This window comes from Trichoplusia ni, chromosome 16, assembly GCF_003590095.1.
Source record: "Trichoplusia ni isolate ovarian cell line Hi5 chromosome 16, tn1, whole genome shotgun sequence".
NCBI lineage: Eukaryota > Metazoa > Arthropoda > Insecta > Lepidoptera > Noctuidae > Trichoplusia > Trichoplusia ni.
Window position 1 is genome coordinate 2,737,317 of NC_039493.1, and position 27,642 is coordinate 2,764,958.

Below are 27,642 nucleotides of genomic sequence, written 5' to 3' on the forward strand. Positions count from 1 at the left end.
GACATTCTTAGCTATTTGTGAAACTAGATAAATGTTTGACGCTTCTTTTGATGTCAGATTACTCAGAGTATAGTAATAGTATTTTTTTAGCGCTTCTGTAACGTGACAAATTACTTTCACTGTTTATTGTAGATAGTTAAACAAATGGCGTAGTTACTTATGGTGCAATGACCGGATATAGACGTCATCAATCAGTTTAGTCAAATTAAAACGTTAGTAACGTTCTATCCTGTAAGAACTACACCCATATCTTGCAAATGGGTATAAAATCAAAATCAAAAAGTTTTTATTTCAAATAGGTCAATAGACACAAATCATTAGTGTAAGGATACCAGTTAAATTGCATCTATTAATAAGTAAAGCCGAGGTTATTGTGCTTTTTAATTACATAATTAGCAACTCATTTCGTCCATAAATAGTCCGCTAATGTGAGGACAGTTGGTCAAGTGGCAGGAGTCCAGTCTCGGCGCTCTCGGCAGGTAGTCGGCGCCCACGACCACGCCAAATGGCAATAACTCACTTCCTCTCCTTGATTGACATTGACACTAACCATTCATTACCATCCAGATCAGATCTACAGACCCACCTCCTCTTCTTTAGTTCTCTAAAGAATTCCGGACTCCTGTAAAAGATGGTGGTGGATGATTTTTGAAGGTATGTAGTATATTTCGAATGTAACGACGTGTAAAGGTGAGAACTTACGCTTAAGGATTAGATGGTAAATCACTGACAGCCCACTGATCCTACTTTTATCAAAGCGTTGATAGAAGAATAGCGTCTCTGCCTGCCTACTATGTTTCATTCATGACGTGAGATTTCCAAAATACGAGAAAGTCAGGAAAACAGGGAAGCGGCAAGCTTTCTTCGTGCTCATCGGCAACTCTGGGTAATGCTAAAGTTAAGAGGATACCTACATTAATTTGTGTGCACGAGATGCAGAAGAAAACGATTCAACTATGATTTAGTTAATCGCCAATGCTAAACATACTTAGAAACTAATATTCACATCCAAAATAATGGAACACATCAATTAAGTAAATCCCGAATGGTAATTTTATGTTCAGCATAAAAGTGCAGCGCATACATAGATAAAATACATAATTATTAGAAACTCTATCAATCAGGAGTAAAATATGACTAAGTTCAGAAAGAAGGATTGTTTTGGATTGTCATCATATTTATTTACTGTCATAATCAGTAGATATTTGTATTTTATCAATTTCTTATCCGCTGCTTCTTATAAGTTTAAACGACGCCGGACCGTTAAATTATGCAGATAGTTTGGTGTGTCAGTTTGTTCTCACCTCTCCGCAATGTAGGTCAGTTCTAACGAGCCCTAGACCTATATACGATGCACGCGGAAGTTAAAACAACGCCAGTGAAACCTCCGCGATAAGCGCAGAGCAGGCACTGACCGGCGGCGCGCGTGACGTCACTGCCGAAGAAAGTGGTGGTCGCGGCGCTCGGCGGCCTGCAGCGGCCGGCAGCGGCAGTCCTCGAGACACGCGCGCGCCGCCCGCACGCTCGCGACATGGCCGAGCGGAACACGCCTTAGACACACTCAAGTTGAATTAGAAAAATAAAATGTCATTCCGAAGACTCCTGAGCGCGGTCCGGTCAGCGCGGGCGGCCATCACCCGCGGCGCGCCGATGGCGGACGGACTCTTGAAATCTCTGTTATCAGTTGTTGTTATATTTTGTATCGCGGTGTCGTCGCCGCCTTCGGCTTCTGCCAAGCCCTTCGCGTTTAGTTTCCCAGCAGGCTGGTCGCTTGCAGGCCTGGTCGGGACAGTCGGAGCCAGGTCCGACGACGCGGAGCGCAGGGAGCCGGCGGCGGGGGCGAAGCCCTACACGGGGCGGCGCATCGCGAACGACACGCTGCGCATGGTGTACTACCACGACCTCACCGTGGCCGTGGTGGAGCTCGGCCCCAACAAGCTGCTGCTCAACTGCGAACTCATTGAGACGAAGTGAGTAACTTTCTTATTAATATTTTACAGAAAATAATCTAAAAAATATAAAGCTCTTTACTGTTTTTAACTTTTTTTTCGTATCAAAGATTGTTAAATTAGAAACAAAATAGCATACTTCTAAACATTCGATCTGCATCATCTTATACTATAATATTCCTAGTTTTATAGAAAAAAACACAATAAGATTTAAAACTAGGTGAAAGTGGAATAAATATCTATCTTTGATGTGCCGGTAGCGTTCGCCATGAGAATGTTGACACATGTTGGTTCTATGAATAAATAACGGCTGGTAAGTTACAGCCTTCCGAGAAACTCGATCAATTAGCTCCACCTACAGTGCACTGAATAAAACCAAAACTCTAATGTTCACGAGTGATTGAGACTGTTTTTCCCATAAACCCATGGCTGTGATAATACAGACGGAGAAAATAGAGTAAACCCTTTTGTCTTAAAAACTGTTTCTACGTACTAAATAAACCGAGTTTTTGGCGATAGTAAGAATGATCCGTTTTCTGATCCTACCTTAGGGGAGTTGCGTGCTTACCCTTATAAAAATATGTCGCCGGCTTATCCTTATACAAAAGTAAAAATGATTCTATACCTACTACGAATATTCTATTACAAAACTTTGTTACCTAGGTAAGAGAGATTATAAACTGCCTTTATTTGTGCAATGTAAAATGGGCCGGGTAAATGATCTCTCAAATCAAATCGCTAAATCTACGATAAACGTATCATAAATTCACAACTTACCTATTAAGCAATAGGAAAAGCTAATAAATATAACATATACCTATTAAATATAGGTAACACCGAATTACATCCTCGGTCCATTCAGAAACCTTTTTGAATGCCAAAGTACCTCCATTTTTCAGGTCTTTTCCTAAAAAGGTATACTTACTTATAATTTAAATAAAATCATTATTAAATGATGTAACTGTTTACTCACGCGTAAACTCGCGATCCCGCCGCGTCTGCTCATGATTAAGGCCTCCTGTTGGGTCCGAAACTAGTCGGGCACCCCCGATAAATACTCGTGAGTAAACCGTTAGTTAAACAGAAATCAGTGTCACGATAGTTATTATAAAAAAATAAAATAAAATGGTTTTTACTATTTATTAACTTTCCTGTCTATCTGTTATAATATACCTAAGAGGATGAAATTACATTTAACTTGACAACGAGCCCAATTTTATCGTTACGTTTCGTTTCAACTTATAAATTGGCCAATTAGTAACAATTTTGTGCTGAACAAATATCTTTAACTAACAAGATAATGTGCGCTTAACTTTTTCTAGTGTAGAGTGTGTTGCTAAGGTATGGTGGCGTTTAAATTAGGCTAAGAAAAACCTATTATAATTAACATGTAGATACCTACATATTTTCTGTAAATGGAAAGCAAGATGGAAATAGGAAAATTTTCTTGTTTTGTCTTAAGTTTTAGTTCTTTTCAATTGTAGAATTTATAGGGCTAGGTATTCTCTGAGGAAAAAGCAGAGAAATGCATCCGTTTCCTGTTAATAAAAAACTAGGTGATTAAAAAATTCTAGCTTACCATGCTTTTATTTTGTGTCTTCGTTTATGATTGATTGTTGTAGATTTCATTCATTCTAGCATTACAAATGCAAAGGTAAGTGCAATCTTATTTCCGAAATCTCCCATACCTGCGAACAACCATGTAAGTGAGCTTGTGACCTTTAATTTTCCTATAAACGAAATTCATTTTTAATTTGAGGTTTGGATCACTTTGTATTCTACTTCATGTTGTCTGACCGTGAGCTAGCCACAGCTGTTGTTATCGACCTTACCATTATTAATTAATCCTCTGATGGCTTATAAGAAAGTCGAAGCACGTCTGTTCTTTGATATTCGAGGCCTTTTTTACTAGTTTGGTCTTTGATCACATTCACGCGAGTATAGCCAAGGTCGGATGACCCTATGAGTTATTCAACAGTTTAAATTGATAAAATATTTAAATTAGTTTTTTAATAAACTGGACATGCTGCTAAAGAATGTTTAATAAAATTCTTTGGTTGCCATAAGATGTATGGTCATCATCGAAATGAACCGGCGAAGTAAAGGTCTTAAAACTGGAAAGAAAGATTTATGGTTCTACTTACATTAAAACATCAAAAACGCGATCCCGGAATTCAAGAAGTAACGTATTAGATATTAAGATCACATCGAATAGGTTATGATATTAATAATCTTTAAAAACTTGCAAAATGTAGCTTCAAATCTTTATCAGGTACATATGTTTGTAAAAGAAGACCGGAAAGGCCCTTTTCCTTATTTTTTATAAAAAGAGCTCGTCTATGCTTCAACTGCAGAAGTTGATCGGACACAGGCTACGCTTAACACGGTTATCCCTTGGTTAGGTGATCATATAATGAGTTCCTCCGTTTTTCGGAAGACACCTTAAATTGTGGGTCCGACTGTTATTAAAACACCTTTGGCAGTCGTTACGGCTAGTCGTATCTTACCAGTCATACTGAGTTGAGGAGATCAGATCAGCAATGGCTCCTTGTAAAACAATGAGTTAACCGATCCGGTTAGATTAGAAACCGACCCCAACATAGTTGGGAAAAGGCTAAGTGATGATGATGACCAAAAAGGCCCTCAAACACAGCAGCTAGAGGTAATATCTACTGAGTAATGATAATAACTGGAAAAAGGGGTTTAAAAATAGTTCTATCAAATTGGCAGCAGACACATTTACGTAAGCAGGGTTCCGAGCGGTTACGGGATCCACTTAAAATGAGTAACGCTCGGGTCTCCGGCGCAGGCTTCCTCGTGCTCCCGATTGTCTGCGATCATAATAAATCTATCTCTGTGTCGTCGTTGTTATTAGCTGTTCGGCGTACGTCATAACTGTTATGAACAGTCCAGACTAGTGAGACTAGACTGGTTGACCACTTGGGGATTTGCCGCCTGATATTCAAAATCTCAGTTTAAATCTATTTCGAATGTACGTTTAAATAAGACTATTTTATTATTTTAGCGAGAGGCTTTTCTGTCCAATTAGGGACCGGTGTTTTTTTCATCCATCCATACAGAATCATAATTTTCCTTTTTCCCGATTTTTATCATTTAAGTAAGTATTGTCTACTTTTTTTCATGAATTCGGTTTTACCGGTTTATGCTAAAAAAAACATAGTTACAGTAAAATAACATTAAGAATCCTTTTTTTCCGGATGGGAAATCATCATTGACAGACTCCTACTGACTCTACCTAAATTGTTACTTTGCTCATCGTGTACCGGGGCCACAGTAACCCTTTCTGACAATCCCGTTGCCCCCGGGCAGGCACCAGCTCTACTGGGCTCCGCGTAGATAATATTAAGAATCCTAGATTTATGTTTATATAATCCCCGTTACGTCAGATATATTACATGGGGAAAGAAACGCAAGCCATGAGGTCATACGAATACTTTGACCCTTGTGAACTGGAACAGATCCACAGAATACAATCGATTATGTTTTGAAGCCTTTAAAAAGTAATTACAATTATGTGAACAATTTAATGTGGACCACGGTCAACGATTATTTTTGTTGTTCCATAGACCGTAGAATAATAACAAAATACACCTAGCTATATACAAGTTTTCTAACAACTATAACGTAGACTATGTTACAAATATTCATTGGTTGATCTCGGAAAGTTTGTTTGTAATTATGCCTTCCGTCCTATTTTCTGTAACTTAGCTGAATAAAATGTTTATTAATTTGGTAAAATATTATTTATGTTACATAAAATAAGGTCCATAATGTTCTGCTGAATGACTCGTGTCTTTTCATTTCTATTCTTTTCATTTTCTATCTGTAAGTAATTGAGTTTCATGCGTTATACTAATTTCAATGTCTCATTCTCCCATGTATTTTCATAGCAATTCTAGTCCAACAACATTTTATATAAGAACTAGAAAGGTTTCACAAGTACGTTATAAAAAAAAACTATAATTATTGTAATTAAAACTTGTTCGATAAGCAATAAATATAATAATTATATAATCAAATAATGCATCGTTAAATTTTCAGTAATGTTTTTTGTCCATGTGCAGGCGCATAACCTAGCTTTGTATTTCGGGTGCTTAAAGGACATGTTAAGACTCTTACGGGACATACTTAAACAGGGTCCAGACGGTATAACAACCTGTTCAAATCATAAAGCAAATCACACATAATTCACATATATCCAAAATTTTCTCACCATTTTCGAGTTATATGATAATATCAGCCTTATTAAACCCACTGTTGGACGAAGGCATTTCGCCATGTAAAGATTTGAGTAATGACAATTTCACTAAATTAAAATATATCTAAAGCACGATTCAGGAAGTAATGATATTTTAAACAGCTAAAGACTAGGCAGCAAAAAATATAAAAGCAACTACGACAGTCTGAATAATGGCTGGAGTTCCCCTCGTTACCTATTCAACATATTCGCTATAGATGAAGCCCGACTAAAGAATTGTATCACGATTCACGGGTAATACGGACTCTGTTCGGCCGTATACTGCAGGCAAATATGTAGCAAAATTTTAACTGATTTTATGGCCTGCAGTACCTATAGTAGGTACATTCGGCACTAAGTTGGCTTGTAAAGAATTTACAAGCTACGGCTGAGAAAGGCTTGCTATGTTCTTCTATAGTGCCAAGATAGTCGGACGCTATGTCACTATCGGCGAATATCTACCGATGTGTTATCGCGCCTAATCTATGTTTAGGTTATTTAAAAAGCTCTTTAATTTCACTTCGTAATTTAGATGAATTGAAATATTTCAGCTTTTTTCAAAGTACTTACTTTAGGTAATACTTAGTCAAGAAACATACTATTATGATGTGAATTGTGCTCTTTCAAAAGCCTGTTTCAGAATTACTTCTGCTTAGGGTTGAGCAAAAGGGAGTCAGACTGTTATTGACTACAAACGGGTAGAAGTAGAGACAATGTGAATGGGTAGCTATCGTATAAACTGTTCGCACAACCCCGCTGGCATTGAAAAGCCTTAAATTAATTATTATTTAATCACGAGATAGTTGATGATTTTCACTGCGGTTTTATGCTACTCAAATGCATAGAGAAATGCTTCAACGGCTTTTCAGACCAGACTAAATACTTATTTGAGAATCTTGCTTTTACGTTTGCAACTTGAGGAGCAACTCTTTATAGATCTTATCATTCATTCCTGTTTTAAATTATTCTGTTGTTACTATTAATCTGCCAAATTGCAGCCTTACCGAGCAACAACGAGTTACATAACAACATGTAACAGCTTTCATGTGGAGTGCTCAATATCCTCCGTACAGTTCGTACCATTAAACTTATTTACGATATGTTTTTACGATAAGTTCACGTGCACACATTCATGCGTCAAATTACATTTTTACACAATGTAATTAGATATTTTAATTGTTTTTGTAATATTTCATTTGCTATTGCAATTAAAATACTCGTGATTAATTAGTTTGCTAACGCCCAAATATTTTATTACCTGTTTTTTTAAGAGATATTTGCTGGACCATGTTTTAGCCATCTTTGTCTTATGTTAAAATCCAAGGTAAAGCGAAAAAGAGAGAATGAAAACCATTAAGATCAACATTAAAGTAAAAGGACAGACCACAATAAATAAAAAACAGCCGTCTTCAGTACTACGGTCCAAAAACTAAGTATTAAAGAAATAAAATAAATGCGGACAACATCACATACATTGTTCTGAACCCAAAGTAAGTTGCTAAAGCACTTGTGATATGGAATTCAGATACAACGAAGGTACCACAAACACCCAGACCCGAGACAATGTAGAAATGTGATTTTTTACATTGACCCGACCGGGGATCGAACCCGGGACCTCAGAGCTAGCGACACCCTGAAACCGGTGCGTACACCACTCGACCACGGAGGTCGTCTAATTACTTAGCAACATCTATTGCATTCTCTCAACGTAGGACATTAAAACGTCTTAATAATAGATCCATCGCTTGAGCTTGTAAACAGCTGTTACAATATTTCGCAACCATATGACAGACAGAGGAGGTTACACAGCAGAATTAAAAATAAATAACATTTCGATATTCAAAGCCAGCGATGAGACAGCACTTCTAAAGATCAAGGCTTGCTGTGGCCGCTGGTCAGCAGCCGCGCAGGGCCTATCTGACAATGCGTATAATCTATTGATACGTCCGTCATTCTTCCTGCCGATATATCACATGAATACTGCGAGTAATGCCCACCGAATGTCAGCTGATATGTGGTAGAGTAGATTAGGTACGGCATTTTGCCTAGTATTTGTGTATTGTTATGATATACATGTGAAACATAAATATAAAAGATGAATGAGAAGAGGGAATTAGAAGGGTATTGTTTTTAAATATTTTATTGTTTTTGTTTTATAACAATCACTATCATGTATGATGAGTATTCAGAATCGAGCCGCGACGCCGCGCCGCCGCGCGCCGCCGCGCCGCGCGCCGCGTGTCGGCTCCTGATTTGGGACAAATATACTGTTTGGGTCCGAAAATAGTGGAGCGATTCAGGATACCTTTATCAATAATTATTTTATCTTAAGTTTTTGTATCGATCATAATCGACAATGGAAAACAATAAACCTTTAGTTGAATGCCTGACATGCATAGCATAACATAGCATCATCAGAATCTAATATCTGTCGATGATTTGCTTGCAAAACACTTTTTACTAGACTTAAAATCTTATTCAAATGAATCTAGAAACGGTCCTAAGAGTTTTGAACAAGCTCTATTTAGAAGATTAGTATTCAGTGCGCATGCGTCGGCCTTTCAATAGACGTGTGACGTGTCGCAAGGACATACGTGAATTATTTAGTGTAGGTTTGTCGACGAGTCAGACTAGTGGCGAGGCGAACTGGTGCCAGCTCCCGCCCTTCCACACAAGTAATTAGACGCACGCTTTCTTCTCATAATGAAGGAAGACCTGAGCTGAATCACTTACCTACAAACTTTTTCAAAGAAAGTTGCTCCGTGAAAGTTAGCAGAACGTATTTTTGTCAACATACTGTTGCGTAACTACAAAGTTGTTGTCTTTATATGACGTGACGTCCAAACGGACCTGTTTTTGTACCTGTTTATTTTATTTATTTTTAGTACTGATAATCGCAATTCTTATAAAACGCCTCGCAATTACATGCTTCTTATTTTTAAAAGAAATTACAACGTTGTCATCCTAGACCTACTTTCTTTTTAAAGGTATCGCAAGGTTGCCTAACTCAGAACTACTATCAATGCAAAGAGTTTTTAATTCATGAACATGTTCTGAATTTCTAAACAATTTTGTAACATAAAATCATAACTTTTAAATCCTACAAATTAAATATTATAAACGCGAAACTTTGTATGTACTTATTGAAGTATTGATGTTTGATCATCTTCAACGCAAAACCGACTGAACGGATTTAGAAGAAACTTGGTACACAGATAGTTTATATAGAGGATTATTAACACACTAGCTGTTGCCCGCGACTTCTTCCGCGTGGTGAGAAGATAAGTTACGAATATTTGAACGAAAGCCCTCAAAGATTAATATTTATCCCCGTTTTTCCACATTTTTCATTGTATCTTCGCTCCTATTAGTTGCAGCGTGATGTTATATAGCCTTAAACCTTTCTCGATTAATGGTCTATTGAACACAAAAAGATTTTTTCAATTTGAACCAGTAGTTCCTGAGATTAGCGCGTACAAACAAACACACTCTTCAGTTTCATATATTAGTATAGATATGAAAGTTTTTATCCCAATTTTATGTACCCGTGGGATTATTTTCGATTTATAGCGGGTGGGGCCGCGGGCAACAGCTAGTAGTCGATAAAGCATGCGTTCAGTCTTATTTATACGCTAATCTGTTAAAAAAAACACGGCGAATTACAAAACTACTGCTCATAAATTTCACAGCAGTTATTTGCACGAATAAATTAAAAACAATATAAGTAATGTAATGCGGTTTTATTATGATTTGAATTTTTTAGCTCTTGTTGCCCTTGTCTTAGAGCGAGACAAATTACAAACAAATTATACAATTAAGTCAGACACCGAAAGAAATAAATTCAATTTTTTTTCATATTTATATTTATGTAAATTAATTTATTTCATGTAAATTCATCTAATCTAAAATGTTTGTTGGGTAATGTAAATTCCGTTACGATTTCTTAAATTCTAGAACGAATTATGCTTTCGACACGTGATTTTGTAAGCTAGTCTTCTTTTGGGTATAGTATAGAGTCATATTTGATGACGTCATCAAGCCCTCATTTTTAATAGAAATATTTGTGGGTTTCAGCCCAATGATTATGGAAATTTTGTTCATTCCTATTTCGACCCTGGATTTCGAAAGCTACTGCATTCGTAGTACTAACTAAGTACTGTACTGTAAACTGCAAATATCAAACACTTTACGTATCCTGGCTAGTTTTCTGGTAGCGAATAGCGATTCTGTATGAGATAAGCAATATCCATGTACATCTTTCCTGATATATTTTTTTCCTTTTAAATTTAAATAAATTAAGAAAATTCCGATTAAAATAAGTTCTCAACATCAATAAAAATAGAAAACAAAAGAAGTCCATTTGAAAACAGATCGATATTTGTCCAATTTGTACCCTGTCCACCTACAAAGGAAAATTATCGATATTTAGATCTTTTTTCCAATGTTTCAAGAAGTGTAGTTCCTCAAGGCCAACCCCAATTAAAAATTCATGAAGTTTTAAAAGGAGTTTCGTACGTACGTGGTCGTATTGAGTGCTTATCGTTAATCGATACTTAGTCCATACATCATGTGACATTGTTGCGTGTTCAAGGGTGGTAGGGCCATTTTTTACCCTATCGAACACTAATTACACTTAACATTGATGGTTTTCTGATGGCTTTATCGACCTTTTTCATATATTTCTAGGAATGCCTGATGCACTTTGTTTATTTCCAGTACTAATGTCATTTCTCTGACTGTGACTAGTCACTCTTTCTATTTAAAAAAGAGAAGGTTCTCTATTCGACTGCTTTCTATCTTGGAAAACAGTTGCTTATATGCTTATTAAATATTGTCCCACGTTTAGGCTAAATGTTATAAGAGCGGGGCCTGGCAACAAAAAATTACTAATGCGTATTTATGCGGGAGAGGACAAGACGGAATAGTCTTTTTATCTATTGTTTTTTGATCGACATCCTCAATCTCACAAATTACGAAATATTCTATATGTTATTTGTAATGCACGTGTTAGTTTGTCTAGGTCTTTTGTTGGCACAAAAGTAGCGACACGATTTCTCAACCTTAGTTCAGTGTTGTAACTTGTAACTCATAGGTGTTCCTCACATGGCACCTACTATCTTAAATTACAGTAAGATTACAGCCGTCGTGGAAGAGTGACAGCGCGATACAAGGCGTAGAGCGCCATCTCCCTCTAACAATTGCAACAGTTTAACTTAAAGATGGTAGCCTCCTGAACTATTAAGTAATGCTAGTTGTATCAAGGTGAGCTCAGCTATTCTTGTCTCGCATGCAACAAACATATTTACATGTGTCGCTCTGAGTGATTTAATGCGAAAACTGTACACGGCTTGCAGGCTATTTACAAATACCTGCGGATAAAGACGGTTGATTGGGTGTGGTACTTAGTATGTACATTAAAATGTTTTAATAATGTCAATACTCTAAAACAAAGGTGTGAGTAACACTAGGACTAAACTTAAGTGTTTAATGTCGCTCAACAAGGTTCAAGATTTGTATAAGGACTAAATGTTGAAGACATGTCAAAAGTGATTCGACATAACGTTAGGTTTCTGGATGTTGATTTTAAAACATTACTCTAGCTTAGATTCTTATGATGGGGCGTGATGGGGCGATGGCCCAGGGCGACAAATTCTGGGGGGCGCCAAGGTCTGAAGTTGGAGTCTCTTGCCTCTCCAGGCGCAAACCCTCAGAACTGTGCTCTACGCTGGAGTTGGAATACTTCCACCGTCAAACGTAACGCTTAACTAACTTGATATTGCTTCCCTCAAGTGAGCGCCACAATATTTTCGCCCGTGGTGTCAGTGGCCCTTACGCCGGCACTGCCAAATTAATAGTAATAGGTAATGCAAAGTCCAAGCCAATCATTATTTCAGTGATATCGATTCGTCGACGAAAGCACCATTATAACTGAAAATCGAACGATTTCTAAAGCAATTTATCTTTCAACTTTCAAATCACATTTACTCAGAAAATAAATATATAATAATACACAATCTGTTATTGTTTTACAAGACTCAACAATCCAATCGAAGCAATTGACGTGATCTCATATAATTTGATAATGAGACAATAAGCGCGGGTTGCGTGTGCGCATGTGCGGTGATCACTCTCGGCCATTTGAATGAAATTATTATTATTATCATCACATATAATAGATATTTTCTGTAATAGACACATCATAAAATAGATTTTTTTTTATTTTTTTGTTTAATAGTAAACATAATGGCTATTACCTAAAGAGCTTTAATATTCAAACTTTATCTGTGTTTAAGAAGTTTAATAGTAAGTCGTTAACTTAGATGAAGCACATTATGTAATCGTGTGTCGTTTTATTTGTTGTTATGAAACCCAATATACGTGGTTCGATTCTCGATAGTCAATACTGTTTGGATTTTGTGATCAACTAAATATTTCGCCTCTGATCTATTTGAATTGTATAGTTTAAACTCATGGGTACTGATCACAATCACCCGACTAGTTTCGTTTCAGGATCTCCAGTCCGACTCGCAACCTTACCGCCGTGTCAGCTTAAATGCTAATAAACTCTGGTTGGTTTCGAAACTAGTCGGGCGATCCCAATGAATTCGCGTGCTTAAACCTTTGTATCATTTGATTGCGAATATTCCTGCTTAATTAAAACTAACTGTTATCTAGTAACATTTCCCAACTGTGATTTATTCGTACTTATTAAGTAGTCAGTACTGAATACTGATACAAGACGTTCCTTTATTAAAACTCTTCTAAGTATTGTATGAACATTAATTAACTATTGCAAGTAACGTGTTTCTTTTACTTTCTCTAGTGCGAACGATATGATCTGCATAATTTAATTACTGGGTGACGACATCTGTAATACAATGTGTGTAAATTCAATTAGCTATTCCATTCACAAGTGCCGAAGAAAAGTTGAAAAGTGTCCTGAATTTATTAGGACTACATACATATCCTACATTATGTTTGTTTGGCTAATTAAAATGACTGTCATAAAATTATTAATAATTATTTTTTTATTATTAATATTTATTGTATTATTGAAAAAAGAAACTCTGTTTCGAATCAAATCCAGCATCGAGATCGTGCGAATTGTTTTAAGCACAGAGTTTTAATCCTAGTGGACAAAAAATCAAATAATTATGAATCCACCTCACGAGAACAAGTCCGATAGGCCAACATATATATATACAAAGTCTTTACTACAAATCCCTTTCTTCTGGAAAATTTACAATAATCTCCAGACTAGCCTAACCCTAAATCGGCAGAAGCTACAAAACGGTGATTCATTGAAACCTAAACGTGGAGCAACGAAATATAATTGCGGAGGTATATTGTGATGGTGTTGGCTGCGCAGTGCGGACCGTGGTCAGCCACAATGAACACAATGGGCAATGAAACGTGAGCTGTTAGTACGTTGCCACCCAATTGTGAACATCGCGCCATCGTACGAGCTCGCAGGTGGTAGGCAGGACTTGTGGACGGCTTGCTTACACTGATGATAGAGAAAGTGACTACTTAGTAAATCTATACTAATATTATAAAGCTGAAGAGTTTGTTTGTTTGAACGCGCAAATCTCAGGAACTACTGGTTCGAATTGAATTGTTTTGTGTTGAATAGACCATTTATTAAGGAAGGCTATAGGCTATATAAAATCACGCTGCGACTAATAAGAGCGAAGATAAAATGGAAAATGCGGAAAAAGCGGGGAAAAATCATCTTTGAGGGCTTCCGTTGTGTGCGCTGCGAAAACGGTTCAAGATCTTCCAAGCACGTGGCAGAAGTCGCGGGCAACAGCTAGTTGCAGCATAAAATATATGATTAAAAAAATAAAAAAGTTATTTTTTTAACTTGCAACACCATTCATTCAAAAAAAGAAAGATCTTAAAAAAATCCAACTAGGCTGTTTTCTAACTGATATTACAGTTTAATCGAATATACTTTTCAGATTGCCATTTCTGTCCTAAACGTGTTTATGTTGCATACTTAAAGGGCTAAATCAATGACTATACACTGCACGGTATTATATCATTGGTATCCAGCTCCAGCGGTATCTAGACCTAGGCCAACAACTAACAAGTATCCTTCAATAAGATTATCGAAGGAGACCGAACCGGTTCCGAACCTGCTCTGGTTGAAGGCTACAGTTACCAAATAACTACACTTTACTAACTTTAGTACATTCCTTAATAGATGATTACTCCGCCTTCATTTCCTTAGAAATGTTTCTAGGTCTTCCTTCCATAGTTGCCCAAAAGAGGCGTAAGAGGACCACTATAACGCTTCTCGAAAACTGGCAATTGGTTTCGTAATATTTTCTTTGCATAATAAATAGTGTGTCACTATCGTATCCTAAAGAATGCAACAATACAGCACACATCAAGATTGGTTAAGGAGTGCGGATGTAAGATACTTTGTATACATACATAGATGAATTTTACTTTGTTTGGCATTTTTAAAATCTTATCTGTACAATTTGCAGTAAAATTCAATTTCCAAACCTTCTTGAGAGTTGAGCGACGAGGTAGAGTCTAGCTGCCAACTATCATGGCTGAAGAGGTACTTCCATAAGAGGAACCGTTTTCATCATCTCAAGTTGGCTAAAGTAGGTGGCAACGTTTCGAAAAATGAAAATGCCTAAAGCTTTGCGAGTTTCAGCCATCGAAATGATTTTAAAGTCCGTTAATATACACAGGGTGAATCTCTTGGATCGTGATAGCTACTTAGACAGTAAAAAATTTCATAGAGGATGTTTTCCTAATAATGCTATAGCCTATTCCACCTAGTAATTTTTTTTTAATTTGATAATTTATATTTTTTTAGAAACCCTCTTATATTTGAGAATGGGTTGCCAAGAAATTAACTTTTTACTCAACCGCTTTGTTAAACTTTAGCCTGTTCGTGCAGCCCTCTGTGCCGCGAGTCCTATTCACACTTGACGGGTTTTCCTTATTAAGCAGCAGCTACAACCGAGAACCAACAAGACTGCACAAAAAATATGATTTTTAGTGTAGCCGTCTAAAATCGCGTGTGAGTGTAAATTATAGAAAGAACACTCTAAATAAAAACATATGGGTCAGTCACGGTGCAGCTCTAATAGGAAGCGAGCGCTTTCTCCGGAGCCGGCTGTTCCGGTGAGGCAGCGGCTCGGAGCCACCAGGCCACTAGACGGCATACCAGCACTGATGTGCAAGTCTAGACATGTTATGTTACTACCGGTTCCAGTTTAATGGAACTGATATTTCAAATCGATAAGTTACGTTTGCGATTTCTTTTTAATTTTGAGTTATTTTCAACCGACTTATAAAAGGAAGTTTGTCTGTTATTTTTATTTTAAGTTTGTTACCCCTTAGCTTCGGACTTTGATGAATCGATTCTGTCGTTTAACTTGAAATAGCTGTCTTCTTGTCTTGGCTTTGTTGCTACTTTAAATTGGCTCAGTAGCTTTTATATATATATATGAATCCTGTTTTACGTTTTTGACAAAAATATTTTTACCAGCTTAGTTATATTATATTAAAGCACTTTTGTCTCTACCGCTCTTTTTCATCGGCTACTGAATATTTCTGAAACTGTTATTGTAGTCTACTATTCCGTCTTCTAAGGTGACCATTTTCCCATCGGCAGAAGATAAAAATCATAGTCTCGAACTTTATCTCTGATAAAATATAAAAGTAGGTATCTGGGAACGCTCAGGTGTCACTTGCAAACCTACGTACTATTAAAACATCGCCATTAGTTTGTTTTTGAATAAACGCCTACATAACAACTTCCCGAGAAATGGATACTTTTTGTAATTTGGGGCTACACGTAAACATAGTTATTAGGCGTTTAGTAGTTGTAATTATTCTTGTTTTGGTACAATTGGTACACACGGTTGTTCGCGATTTTAAGAGAAAGTTGTCGTTCATTTAATCTTTGAATATCATGTTAATGCTCGAATTTCATTTCCTATCGGCACATGGATTTCCTCTTCACACAAGCTACTTATCAGCAATTATTTTGTTGAATGTCTTCATCAATTAGAGTAACATAAACATAGTGATAGACCCATATCATATTGCTTGTAAATTATCTCCTAGGGACGATCTCAAAATAATTTATGTTTTTAATTTTAAGAACAAACATTCATCGTAGACACCTGTGTTGTATCATCATATTGCCCTTTATGGCTTCTCTTTTAAATAGACTTGAAGTTTATTATATATCAAATTTAAACTATGTCATGGGTCAGTTTTAGGGAGTTACAAGCATTTGCGAAGATAATACATGTAATGTATCCTGCCAGATTTGTTACTCTCATAAGTATACAAAATATCCTTTAACTTTTCTTGACTCACTGCTATATTTTATAGCACAGCCATCTCAGTACTACCTACCTAGACTCGGTTTAAAAAAACAGTCTGACTCAGGATGATAAACTGTAGCAGTGAAAAGATCAGCGAAATTGATCAATCTCGAGAAGCGTATTGTGTGGCTCTCAAACCTCAGTCGTCATTTAATGTCAATGACACATACTCAGCCGAATCGCAAATCTCGTCCATGTACTAAAACCAGCGCAGTTCTAGAAGTGTCAAGCGCTGTCTAGCAGAAGTCGGGAGGGGGGGGGGTCTCCTCCCGAGGGGCTGCGCATGATTGGATCATTGAGCAATTGTGACGCTGTGACCGCGTTATGCCGTAGTGTGATATGCAGGTATTATGTAAAAGTATGTGTTTGTATGTTATGTTCGAGATTCTAAACGTAGTAAATGGGACCATGGCTGCATGGTGGTGAACGTGTGATATAAAAATTGCATTAAATCTATTTTCAGGCGACTCTAATACATACTTGAACAAATCTTTATGTTTCACAGCATAAAACACATGACTTTTTCACCTTTGCAAAAAAACGACAGATTGACTTTTAATCCCCAGAAATTAATTCCCAGTCGCCGTATTTGGGTCGACAGACAGAATAATTTCCGGACTATTAGCAGAACACGTTTGCTGCCTGGAATGTAGAGAAGGGACCAATCTGATCACTAATGGAATATTACGAAGGTCATACATATGCACGAGAAACGCGCATTACGTGCAAATGATTCATAAAATGCGTATTAACTTAATCTGTACATTATAAAGTAGGTACCTATCCAAACTTTACTAATGTGCGTTTTTGCTTACGAGGGAAAACCACAAAGCAAAGATGTTTCTTTTTTTGGTTATATATATTCTTCATCTTGTTTAAAAAACTTATGAATGAAATATTGAACATAAGTGCAAGTCACGTTTCTAACCCAGTTTCATCATGAATGGTTCTGTACCGCATAACGTCAGTAGTAAATTGGTCCGTCGCGAATGTGAGCATAATGATCGGGACACACGTGACGGGCAGAGCCGACGGACAATACAATATGAAAACAACGATTTGTTCCGTTTTATCACTGTCTGGACTGAGGTTTGTTCACGAGACTTCAAGATGTGAGTTCAATGAGGATATTTCTTTATCCCACGAGACCGAAAGCGCCGGGCTGTATAGATTGATATTATTAGCAAATAAAAAAGAATTTATTTACTATCGGTAAAACGGGGTAAATATATTTTGGGGCGCAGAGAAACATATTTTTTAATAAGATTTGAGCATTTTACAAAAAAAAATATACTCAAAGATTATTTTAAATCCCAAACTGTTCTTCTATGTCGGCAAATGGATGCGATTCCTTAAAAACACAATTTTCTATTCACCCCTTGAAACTTTTTTTTACCCCGTTTTACGGTCGTAACGTACCCTTTAATAGCAGTATTCAGCATACCTACTACTGTTAAAGGAATTCGTCTAAATTAGTTTTATCTCCACGTTTTACCATTAACAAACTCTCAGTCTGCTCAGTCCCCGTGTACGCCTTTAAAATGGATCGGGTCTCCTTCCATGAAGGTGTACCAGGAATGAAAAATGGAATGACTATAGTTTTGTCCTTCAATCCAAACATTTTTTAAATATCTAAATCGCTTGAAATATACGGGACAAAGTCTGTAGAGCCGGCTAGCGTGTTATAAAAATCGGTACACAATTGGCGAATGAATAGAGAAACATACTTAAACGGTGAAAATAAAACATCTTCCTTTTTTGAAGTCAATTAAAAACCAACCAAGAATCTAAGTAACACAGCTTTCAGTTAAATATTCTTACTCATTACTGAATACTTTCGTGTGAAATAATTACACTTTATAATGTAAAAGAATTAACATTTAACACATAACGTGTACAACAACAGTATATCTTAAATGTAACAAGTCAAGGTCGCCTCATGAGTGTTGCTCATAGCTTTGCGTACCTTTCTCTAGTTCTCCGTACCAGTTATTTACTTAGAAGTTTGCAAAACTTGCTAAAGTCGTTATGACTGTGACTTAATTTGGTATAATGTTAGTGTTATTTTATCTTTACTAATATTATATGTTACGTGATGTTGTAGAGTTATCTGAGAAAGTAGTGATGAGATTTTACGGGTTACGTATACAAAATGTTAAAACGAGACCCTGTCTCTGAGACAACGCTGGCTGTCCGTCCGTCCGTCCGTCTCTCTACCGTGACAGGTAGAGAGTTGAATTCTTACAGATGAAGTATTTCTGTTCCCGATGTAACAACAGATATGGAAATAAAAAGATAAATGTCATATTTTTTGCCCTTATTTCTTTACCCTATTTGCGGTATCTAACTCTTAGTATCGCGAGGCAGGCTCGCACATGACCTTTTTTTAATCTTTCGCCTATAGATAGCCTTTTAGCTATACTTTTAACCGACAAATATCTAGATTGTTTTATAATAAATCATAGGTTTCTGGGGGCTTGGACTGTAAAATGCCAAAATTCGCCACTTCACACTTACAACAATTTGGGCAAAACATTACTGTAATTATTTTGCATTTGCTTGTATACATAATTATATGAACTGCAAATTGTTTCTCAGCCTTATGTTCCTATAAAATTCATTACTTAAGTGCAGAAAAGTGATTATAATTTTTAATGAACTCTGCAGATTTTATGTCACGCGACAACCCATGCATGCACCTGAAAATAAATTTCAAAGGAAATTGCACCTTTACTGTAATTAAGGTAATTTTGCCGAAACATTTTAAGCTGTAGCCATATTAACCATTTAAATATTCAAAGAATATCATTAAAGTTATTTCGCATTCAATACAGGTAAATACATCATAGACACAATTTACCAACTAAAGTTACACAGACCGCTGACTTGAATAGTCATAATTTCAGCAAACAGAATAATTTACCCAAATACACTGAACTCTGTAAACCAGTAACACCAGTTATTATAAAGGCTATTAATCTGAGAGATGCTGCTTCATCTCGCCGAGATTCAGTTGAGCAACACAATGTGGCACAAGGATGCGCCGGCGCAGAGTACCAGGTCAACTGTATCACTGCGATTACAAATTACGTGTAATTGGGCGCTCGTATAGCAATTCGTTCGAAATAATAGTTGTTTCAAGGACTATAGAAGATTTAATGTAGATTGGTAAAGGCGTTAGATGCCTCCTCCTGTTATTCTGTAAATCCTCCAACCTTCCCCTTCCTATTTCCAAATAATTTTGTTGCTGGTTCCAAGGCAGTAAAACGTTTCCCCTGCTACACATCAAGCTTAAGTATATTTGTGGTTTTCATTGGTTTCATTGTAGATCCTAGCTTCCAGGAATTGCCATGAGGGGTATGTGTGGCGAGCCAAGTATTACTTCTAGTTTTCTGAGCAAGTAATTGTCGGATCGATCTTTATAGAATCGATATCATGATTGGCGGTCTTTTTTTATTCAGACAGACGGATTCTATAAAGGCTTTGGTAAAATTGAAGTCTATCTTAAGAGTTTTGTCAAAATCTTCGCATAATCGCAGACAGCCTTTTTATAGATACGTCTCTAATCTTCTTAATTCCTTAAAAAGTAATTTCGCTTCCAATCTTCTTGTACACACGGAACTAGGAAGCGACCTGGCGAACCCCGAAATACCATACACGAGAGCTTGATCATCAACCGTTTGTAATCACCAGCAGCCATAATGCATGCATCCTAACGCGTGTTGAAACAAAACATCCGGACACTGTCGCAACACGCGGCGATGTGCAAGAGTCGATACTTAACGCTATATTACGACTCTTGATATCCTGGAACATCTTCATTTAGACATTTTCCCTGACTGTGAATTATTACCTACGCATCTATGGTGCGTTGTTAAGTATTGCCAATTTTACAACGGGAAACAATATGATGATTAGATGGTTCTTAAATATCTCCTTCTAGTTTTTAAACTAAACTTAACGATTTAGGATTGGCTGCAATAAATTCCGCCAGTAAATTCTAATCCTTTGAATCCCATTTTATTGTATGAGTAGAGTTTAGTCTGTTGTAAATACTTATATTAACACTGCTATATTCATAATCTACAGATAATTCTTTACAGTTTAATTGATAGCAAATTTAAAATACCCTTTATTATTCCTTTGCCACTCTATAATTCATACTGACCATATTTCACACTCGGACGTCAAATTGTCAAAAATACTCGGGTGATAAGCCTGAGAGTTCAATTTCTTCAAAATTTGAGCGGACTAGAGCGTGCGGAATAGAGATTTCATCACCAAGTACCAAGTTCTTCAAAGTTTCTATCACCCAGTTTCTATTTACTTAAACAAGTTATGTGTCTTTCACATAATAATGAGTTCGTCGTCCGTCTCGTTGTTCCACTGGTATTGTTTAGTCACGCCAATGTCAAGTGCCGAGTGTCGTAAGAGCGCAACAAATCACTGCTTGTCAACCAAATCAAACAGAATGTTTGACAGAAGTTCATTGAGATTTAAACACATGTTTTTCACTATTAATAAATACGATTTTATAGTATCCGTATTATGTCATACTAATTGTATTTATCAGCCGGATAAATAGTTTTTTTACACAACATAGCAAATCGGTTTAATGTCAAAGATGGGACTGATATATGCGTGGGATAGGTCATAAAATGAGAAAAATCATCGCTTTGTAATAATAAATTCATACACCGGTTAAACTTTTAACTGTCCTTTTTATTGTAAAGCATAGCATTTATTTATCGATCCTCAAAAACCGTAGGCCTTCTGCCTGACACTTTACGTGGTATTGTTAGCGACACTTGATCGTGGTGAAAACTAACAAGGCATAGAAAGCGGCGCACGCGCAGTTTCCACATGCGCGGGAGTCGCGCGAGACTTGCGATGCGACCGTAGATGGCGACGCGAAGACGGATTGTTGAGGGAAATTGAGTTAGGATTATCTAGTGTTAATTTATTGATCATTCTTAGAAATTATCTCCTTGCTTCATACAATTTAAATTTGTTTGCTATAAAGGTGTAGTTGAACTTTACCGATACCGAGATCGCTTAATTTACCATAATACCAGAATTTTAATACGTGGTTAAGCGAAAAAAATCTATAATAAAATAATGGAAGACTATATTCGAAGAAGTTGTCATTATATCCAACAACGTTTAGTAACAAAAATAAGGTAAAAATCTGTCTCAAAGTACAAATTACAACGTTGCTTAATTTAGAGCACTGGGCTTGCTCACGTCAAGATGCAACCTCCCACCTTCGATAGCCTGTAGCTGTTTTATGAATAAAATTTCATAACGAGAACTATAATAAAATAACAGGTATATCAATTAATCCAGTTTCCTAAAAGAGAAACATGGCGGAAGCGCAAGAGGCCGAGCAGTTGCGCGTGCGCATACGAGCGATGCATCGATTAATACAATGTATTCCGTGTTCGTAATTACATCGTTACATTGGTTTTCAAAACGATTACTAAATGAGTACTTTTTGCAGTGTCATTAGTGTCAAGTTTTTATTAATTGCTTAAACACTAAAACGATTGAACACAAACTTATAATACTCTTTCCACTTGTCAAAGTGCCTCTTTATTTTAAAATGTTGACTTCTCCTCACAATTTTAAAGCTCGCACTATTAATCGAATATAAGAATGTACTAAAGATCAATGAAACAAGCTAGAAATTTAAAACCTTGACCTGGCCAAAACGCTAAGCCTTCCAGGAGAGCGTGACGTCAAGAAATATGATAATTCAATATGGCTGCGAGTGAATATGTAGGGCAGCTGTAACTTAGGAAGCCATACAGCTGATGCTTAGCGGATTATCTCATAGACGCTGATAGTGCAGGTCTTAAGGCTGAATGCTGGATTGACACAATTTGACTGCTCCTTATTACATTGTGTATAATACCATTCTGAAAACAATTCACTAGTGTTTGAAATAAAATTCAAAAAGGAGAATGGGAAATTAATACCCGGGAGAGGGAAGAATTTTGCTAAGAATCTATTGGAGATTAGATATTTTCGTGTCTTGATGCAAAAATGGAAATAACAATATACTGTTCTGCTCCTATTAATTGTACAACAATTGTAGTTGCACTGAAATTGAACGATGTTTTCCGCATTTTTCTATAACAAAAAACCCAAAATTTAAACTTTCTAAAATATTTCAACGTATTACCCCTTGTCAAATATTTCCATTCAGCCGTGTCGGAGTAGTGGTAACACGTGAGGTATCCGCGACACTCGGGCGTGCAGACAATGGTGGCGGTCACATCCCCGCACGAGGCTGCACAATGGACCGCTGATTGATATGTCCTGGAATCCCGCGCCGTGGCCCTAGCCTGGATCTTGTGTAGATTACATCTGTAATGGAATATTTCCTATATTCAAAAGTACTAGTAATGTCTAATCTAACATTGTTTTGTAACTTTCGTGGACATAATTAATGTGTAGTAAACGTCTACACATTTTTTTTATTTATATAAATCTAATCTAAAAATAACTTTTTTTTTCAATAAAGTGATAAAAGATTATTGCAATTTTCTCTTGACTTTTCAAAAGCTGAGAAGAAAACATCACTACAGATAGAGTTCGATGGTTCTCGAGCGGATTAATTGTCGAATATTTTTTTTATACGTAAAAGCATGACTCCGCTCAACGGCGATTCTTAACGAGTTTTAAAGTGACCCAACTTCGTAACACGAATGTCAAAACCTATGAAACCTACGACTTTATGAAAGGGGAAGGGATTTCCCAACATCGCTAGATCCAAAAACTTTACCATGTAGACCTTGATACGGACTAGGTCAATATCCCAGTAATAGGCGATGCACTTGCGTAACATCCGGTCAGTGACCAATGAGGCTCACTTTCACCGCACGCGACCGCGAACCTGATCGCTGCCTTAACACGATCCCATTCATACCCATCCTTACTATCGTACGGAAACGACGGAAAAACGTTACTGAGTGTTGATGTGCAGGTACAATGTACTCTTCGTAGCTGTTTATAAATAGAGAAATGTTGCACGCAAAACTGTCTCCTATATTTCCTATTGTGCCCCGTGGAGACCATTTTGTAAATCAGTACCAAATGAAGTAGCTTAGAGCATGCATCAGATTTTGAATAACGCTTTAAGGTTCCAAATTTATGGAAATATTCATATGTTCCTCATGTTATTCAAATCAGATTGCTTGACCCAAATTTAGGAGAATTAAAATTAATATTAGGCTTTTAAACATGACAACATAGAAGATGACATTTAAGTTAGCCATAACTATTATGCAACCGTTCGGAGTGCGTCATTTCTATACTTGCTTTTGTTAACCTGCGACCCTGTTGGTCGAGTAATACGACTTTTAGAATCGCGAAAATCTTGGTACTAAGTTTACATCGCTTTGTCTTGTCTCTTGTCAAAATGCGAACAAAATGGGATCACTATATTACTTTTAGCTGGTAAGAGTCCGGCATTACCCCAGCGCCATACCGAATAGCCTAGAAAAAAAAGCCTTGAATTAAGTACATATATTTTGCTAATTTGGGTAACTTTGTGTTCCAGCGATGAGGAGGACACGGGGCGCCTGTTGAGGCAGCTGAGCAGGATCAACCGCCCGCTGGGGGTCACCTTCCCGCAGATGATCAAGCTCATGGGCCAGTGCCAACAGGTAAACAGAACTAACCACAACTTATGCAACAGAATCTCTCTATCTTGTGGAAATATACATACTTGTTTCTTTAATGTAAGAGACATCTTATTGAGTGAATTAGTTTGAAAAATAATATAGTCAAAATCCTGTTGTTAGAGACATGATCTTGTAGAAGGGTTGGAGCCAATCCTACTACTATTAGAAAGGCGAAAGTTTGTAAGTATGGATGTTTGGATGTTTGTTACTCTTTCACGTAAAAACTACTGAATGGGTTTGAATGAAACTTTACCACAATATAGCTTATACATCAGAATAACACATAGGCTACAATTTTTGAGGTTTCTAACGTGAGGTCGTAAAAAAACACATTTTTTGCGCTTACATTGCAAACGCTGACTGAATCCTACAAGATAGATAGAAGGCAGATAGATAGATAGAAGGCAGGTATAAATTATAACTTATATCTTCTAACCACGCGGACAAAGTCGCGGGCAACAGCTAGGTCAGCTAGTACCGCATAATGGGAGATCGCCTGTTTTCTTGTGCCTTGTTTTTGAAAACAAATTTATGGAATTCAAGTCAAGAACCTACTTAATCTGTAGTATGGCATGATTCCCTCGATTCTTAAACCACAAACGCGGTAGATTTAGCACCAGTCCAGATTCCACAGCTCTACCAACTAATAAAATACATTATAATAAAACAGTTAGTGGTGCGCGAGTGCTCGCGACCCGGCCAACAATGCCGGCCATTACTGCTCGTATGAACTTGGGAATCTACTAACAATGATCAATTTGTCGCCAATTCTGTACACACGATGTTTCTATGAAACGGACGACACTCACCGTTCAAGAGTTTTATCTTCTAACTCTTTTGTATTTCGATATATATTATTTTGTAAGAAACCCTAGTGAAAAGGAAAGTCATGACATCGTTACCTACCCAATATTTTTGGATTAGAGACATTCCTGCTTATCCGTTAGAGGATGTTATTCTTTTCCGTTAAAAGTATTTTTTTATATCTTCCGCTTTGACACCCTATGGCTGAAAAGCACCGTAAAGTTACGTCGGTTTTCACGTTTTTCTATAAGATCATTAACTTTGTATCTAGTTAAAGTGTGTTAATTGTTTGGGGATATGCAGAAGCGGTACTTATGCTCTATGATAGTTACAATTAAAGCATAAATTGAAATGGTGAGAAACTTTTAAGCATGAACAATAATGTTGTCAAATGAAAACCGATTAAGCTTAATACAAAAACGTGAGAGAGAGTGGGTACTTAATGATAGGTAATAGCCGTTTTAAGTTATTTAGAAAGGGGCTCATGTGATAGCCGTGATTCGTAGTCGGGTACGAGCTAATCGAATGCCAATGTGCGGCTCTCGTGCTAATCACTGCTCACCGGCCCTCGACACTTAAATAGTTAAATGGTATCTGTTAACACGCAGAGGTACCAATTATAGGCAAATGTCTGCTAGGTATAGGTATTTAAGGAAACGAATATTATATGTAGATACGTGAATGTCGTGGGAGGTTGTAAGAGATATCAAAATCTGAAATGTTGCAAATCAATTAATTGCAAGATAATTGACATGTCTGGTAACATTTGGGTGTTTTAATATTTATATTAGATACAGGTTAAACATTACTGCTGTTGCCTTCTACCCGTCTACTCCTATAGATGAAATTATTAGTATAAAATTATGAGTTGACGTTATAATTAGTTGTCATGTTGGATCTAAATTACATTGCAATGTTATGTACGTGTATCTATTAATCTCTGAAATCTGGTTGAAACGGCGATATGTCACGCGTCGCCGGCACGCAAGGGTTATGCAAGTGTGAATTAATTTTAATTTTATGGTGTTATCTATAAATTGCACTATGTCTATCGTTTTTTATAAAAACTGGCTAACTGTGAGTGAACATGCATCTCTATTCACTATAGTACATAAAATTGACAATAAAAACGGTACCTATAATGAAGTATCTACTGTGTGTCGTATTCTTAATATTCAATCAAATCAATCAGTCAACTCTACCTATTGCTGTTCGCCACTGAATACAGGCCTCTCTTTGATTGTCCACTCTATTAATCTGCACCACCGCATCAAGTATGAAACTACATAGCGTCGCCATCTAGCGGCGAATAGCGTGTTACTAATTTAATTAGATTTTACATGAATTCTTTTAAGATTTCGAAGTGTTACACGCTTACTGTATTATATAATACAACATGTTTCATCCAGGTGGAAGGCGTAGAAGCCCAAGATGAAGACGGCGGTGACTCGCCAGCGAGTGGCGGATGGCGCGAGACGGGCGCGGCGCGGGCGCGGCTGGACGCGGGCGGGACGCACGCCGGCCTGTTGGGCGGCAGCCCGCTCACGCTGCTGCAGGGGATCATACCAGGTATGTATCACAATACCATATAAGAACATGACACATAAGTGTACCAGCCAACTTAAAAACAGAAAGCGCATATTTTCCTCGGACATATAGGTAACTTTTATTTGCTCTTACAAAGATCTGCAAATAAGAAATGTAGAGAATGGTTTTCTAAAGCAACATTTCTCTCACAGTTTTATTGCAATGACTTCAGGTACAAAGTGGTGCGGCACAGGCGACATAGCAACGGACTACCACGACTTGGGCGCGGACAGACGCCTCGACCGCTGCTGCCGAACCCACGACCTGTGCCCCACCAAGGTCCGCGCCTTCTCCAGCCGCTACAACCTGACCAACAACTCGCTCTACAGCAAGTCGCACTGCACCTGTGACGACATGCTCTTCGACTGCCTCAAGACGACCAACACATCCGCGTCGCATCTCATGGGGCACATATACTTCAACATCGTCCAAGTGCCCTGTCTCGCGGACGTCGCCCTCGGCCGACGGTTTCGTGACGCTAGGCAGGGCTTTTAATTACATCTAGTGGATAATAGTGGAACTAAACTCATCAGCGCCATCTAGTAGTCACGGTAGTGTGTCATGCGTGCACAGATTTTTTTTGATGCTGTAAATTCTGCATTTTACAAATCTTCGTGTTATTCTCTAATTAATGAGATTGTAAATAATGATTAAATTTTAATAATGTTCTTATTATATTAACATTAGACATCAAGCTGTGATACGTCTGTGCCTTTAATGTACTAGAGAGTATTTTTGTTAGAGGATGGCGCTATACAAATAAAAAACATTGTTTTATAGGTCCTAAGATAATTATTTATTTATTTGTTACGACACACATGACAAAGTTCAGATTCTGTATTGTTATAACTGGTAACAATAGTCTAATATATGTTAACAAAGACAAAGATATTTTATGATAATATAGAGAAGTAAATGTGGATTAGTTCATACCAAATAAACTTATTTATTTTAATTCGTGTATTTGTGGTTTTTATTTTACCCTAATTATAATA

At 37.1% G+C, this 27,642-nt stretch overlaps 1 protein-coding gene across 1 annotated transcript; it reads left to right on the forward strand.

The window, feature by feature from the left end:
- Window positions 1-1,188: 1,188 nt before the first annotated feature.
- On the forward strand, window positions 1,189-27,610 carry LOC113502181. The gene is made up of 4 exons (XM_026883606.1): window positions 1,189-1,970; window positions 24,133-24,238; window positions 26,470-26,629; window positions 26,820-27,610. The coding sequence occupies exons 1-4, from the start codon at window positions 1,585-1,587 to the stop codon at window positions 27,140-27,142; spliced, it is 975 nt and encodes a 324-aa protein (XP_026739407.1). The 5' UTR covers window positions 1,189-1,584; the 3' UTR covers window positions 27,143-27,610.
- The last annotated feature ends 32 nt before the right edge of the window (window positions 27,611-27,642 follow it).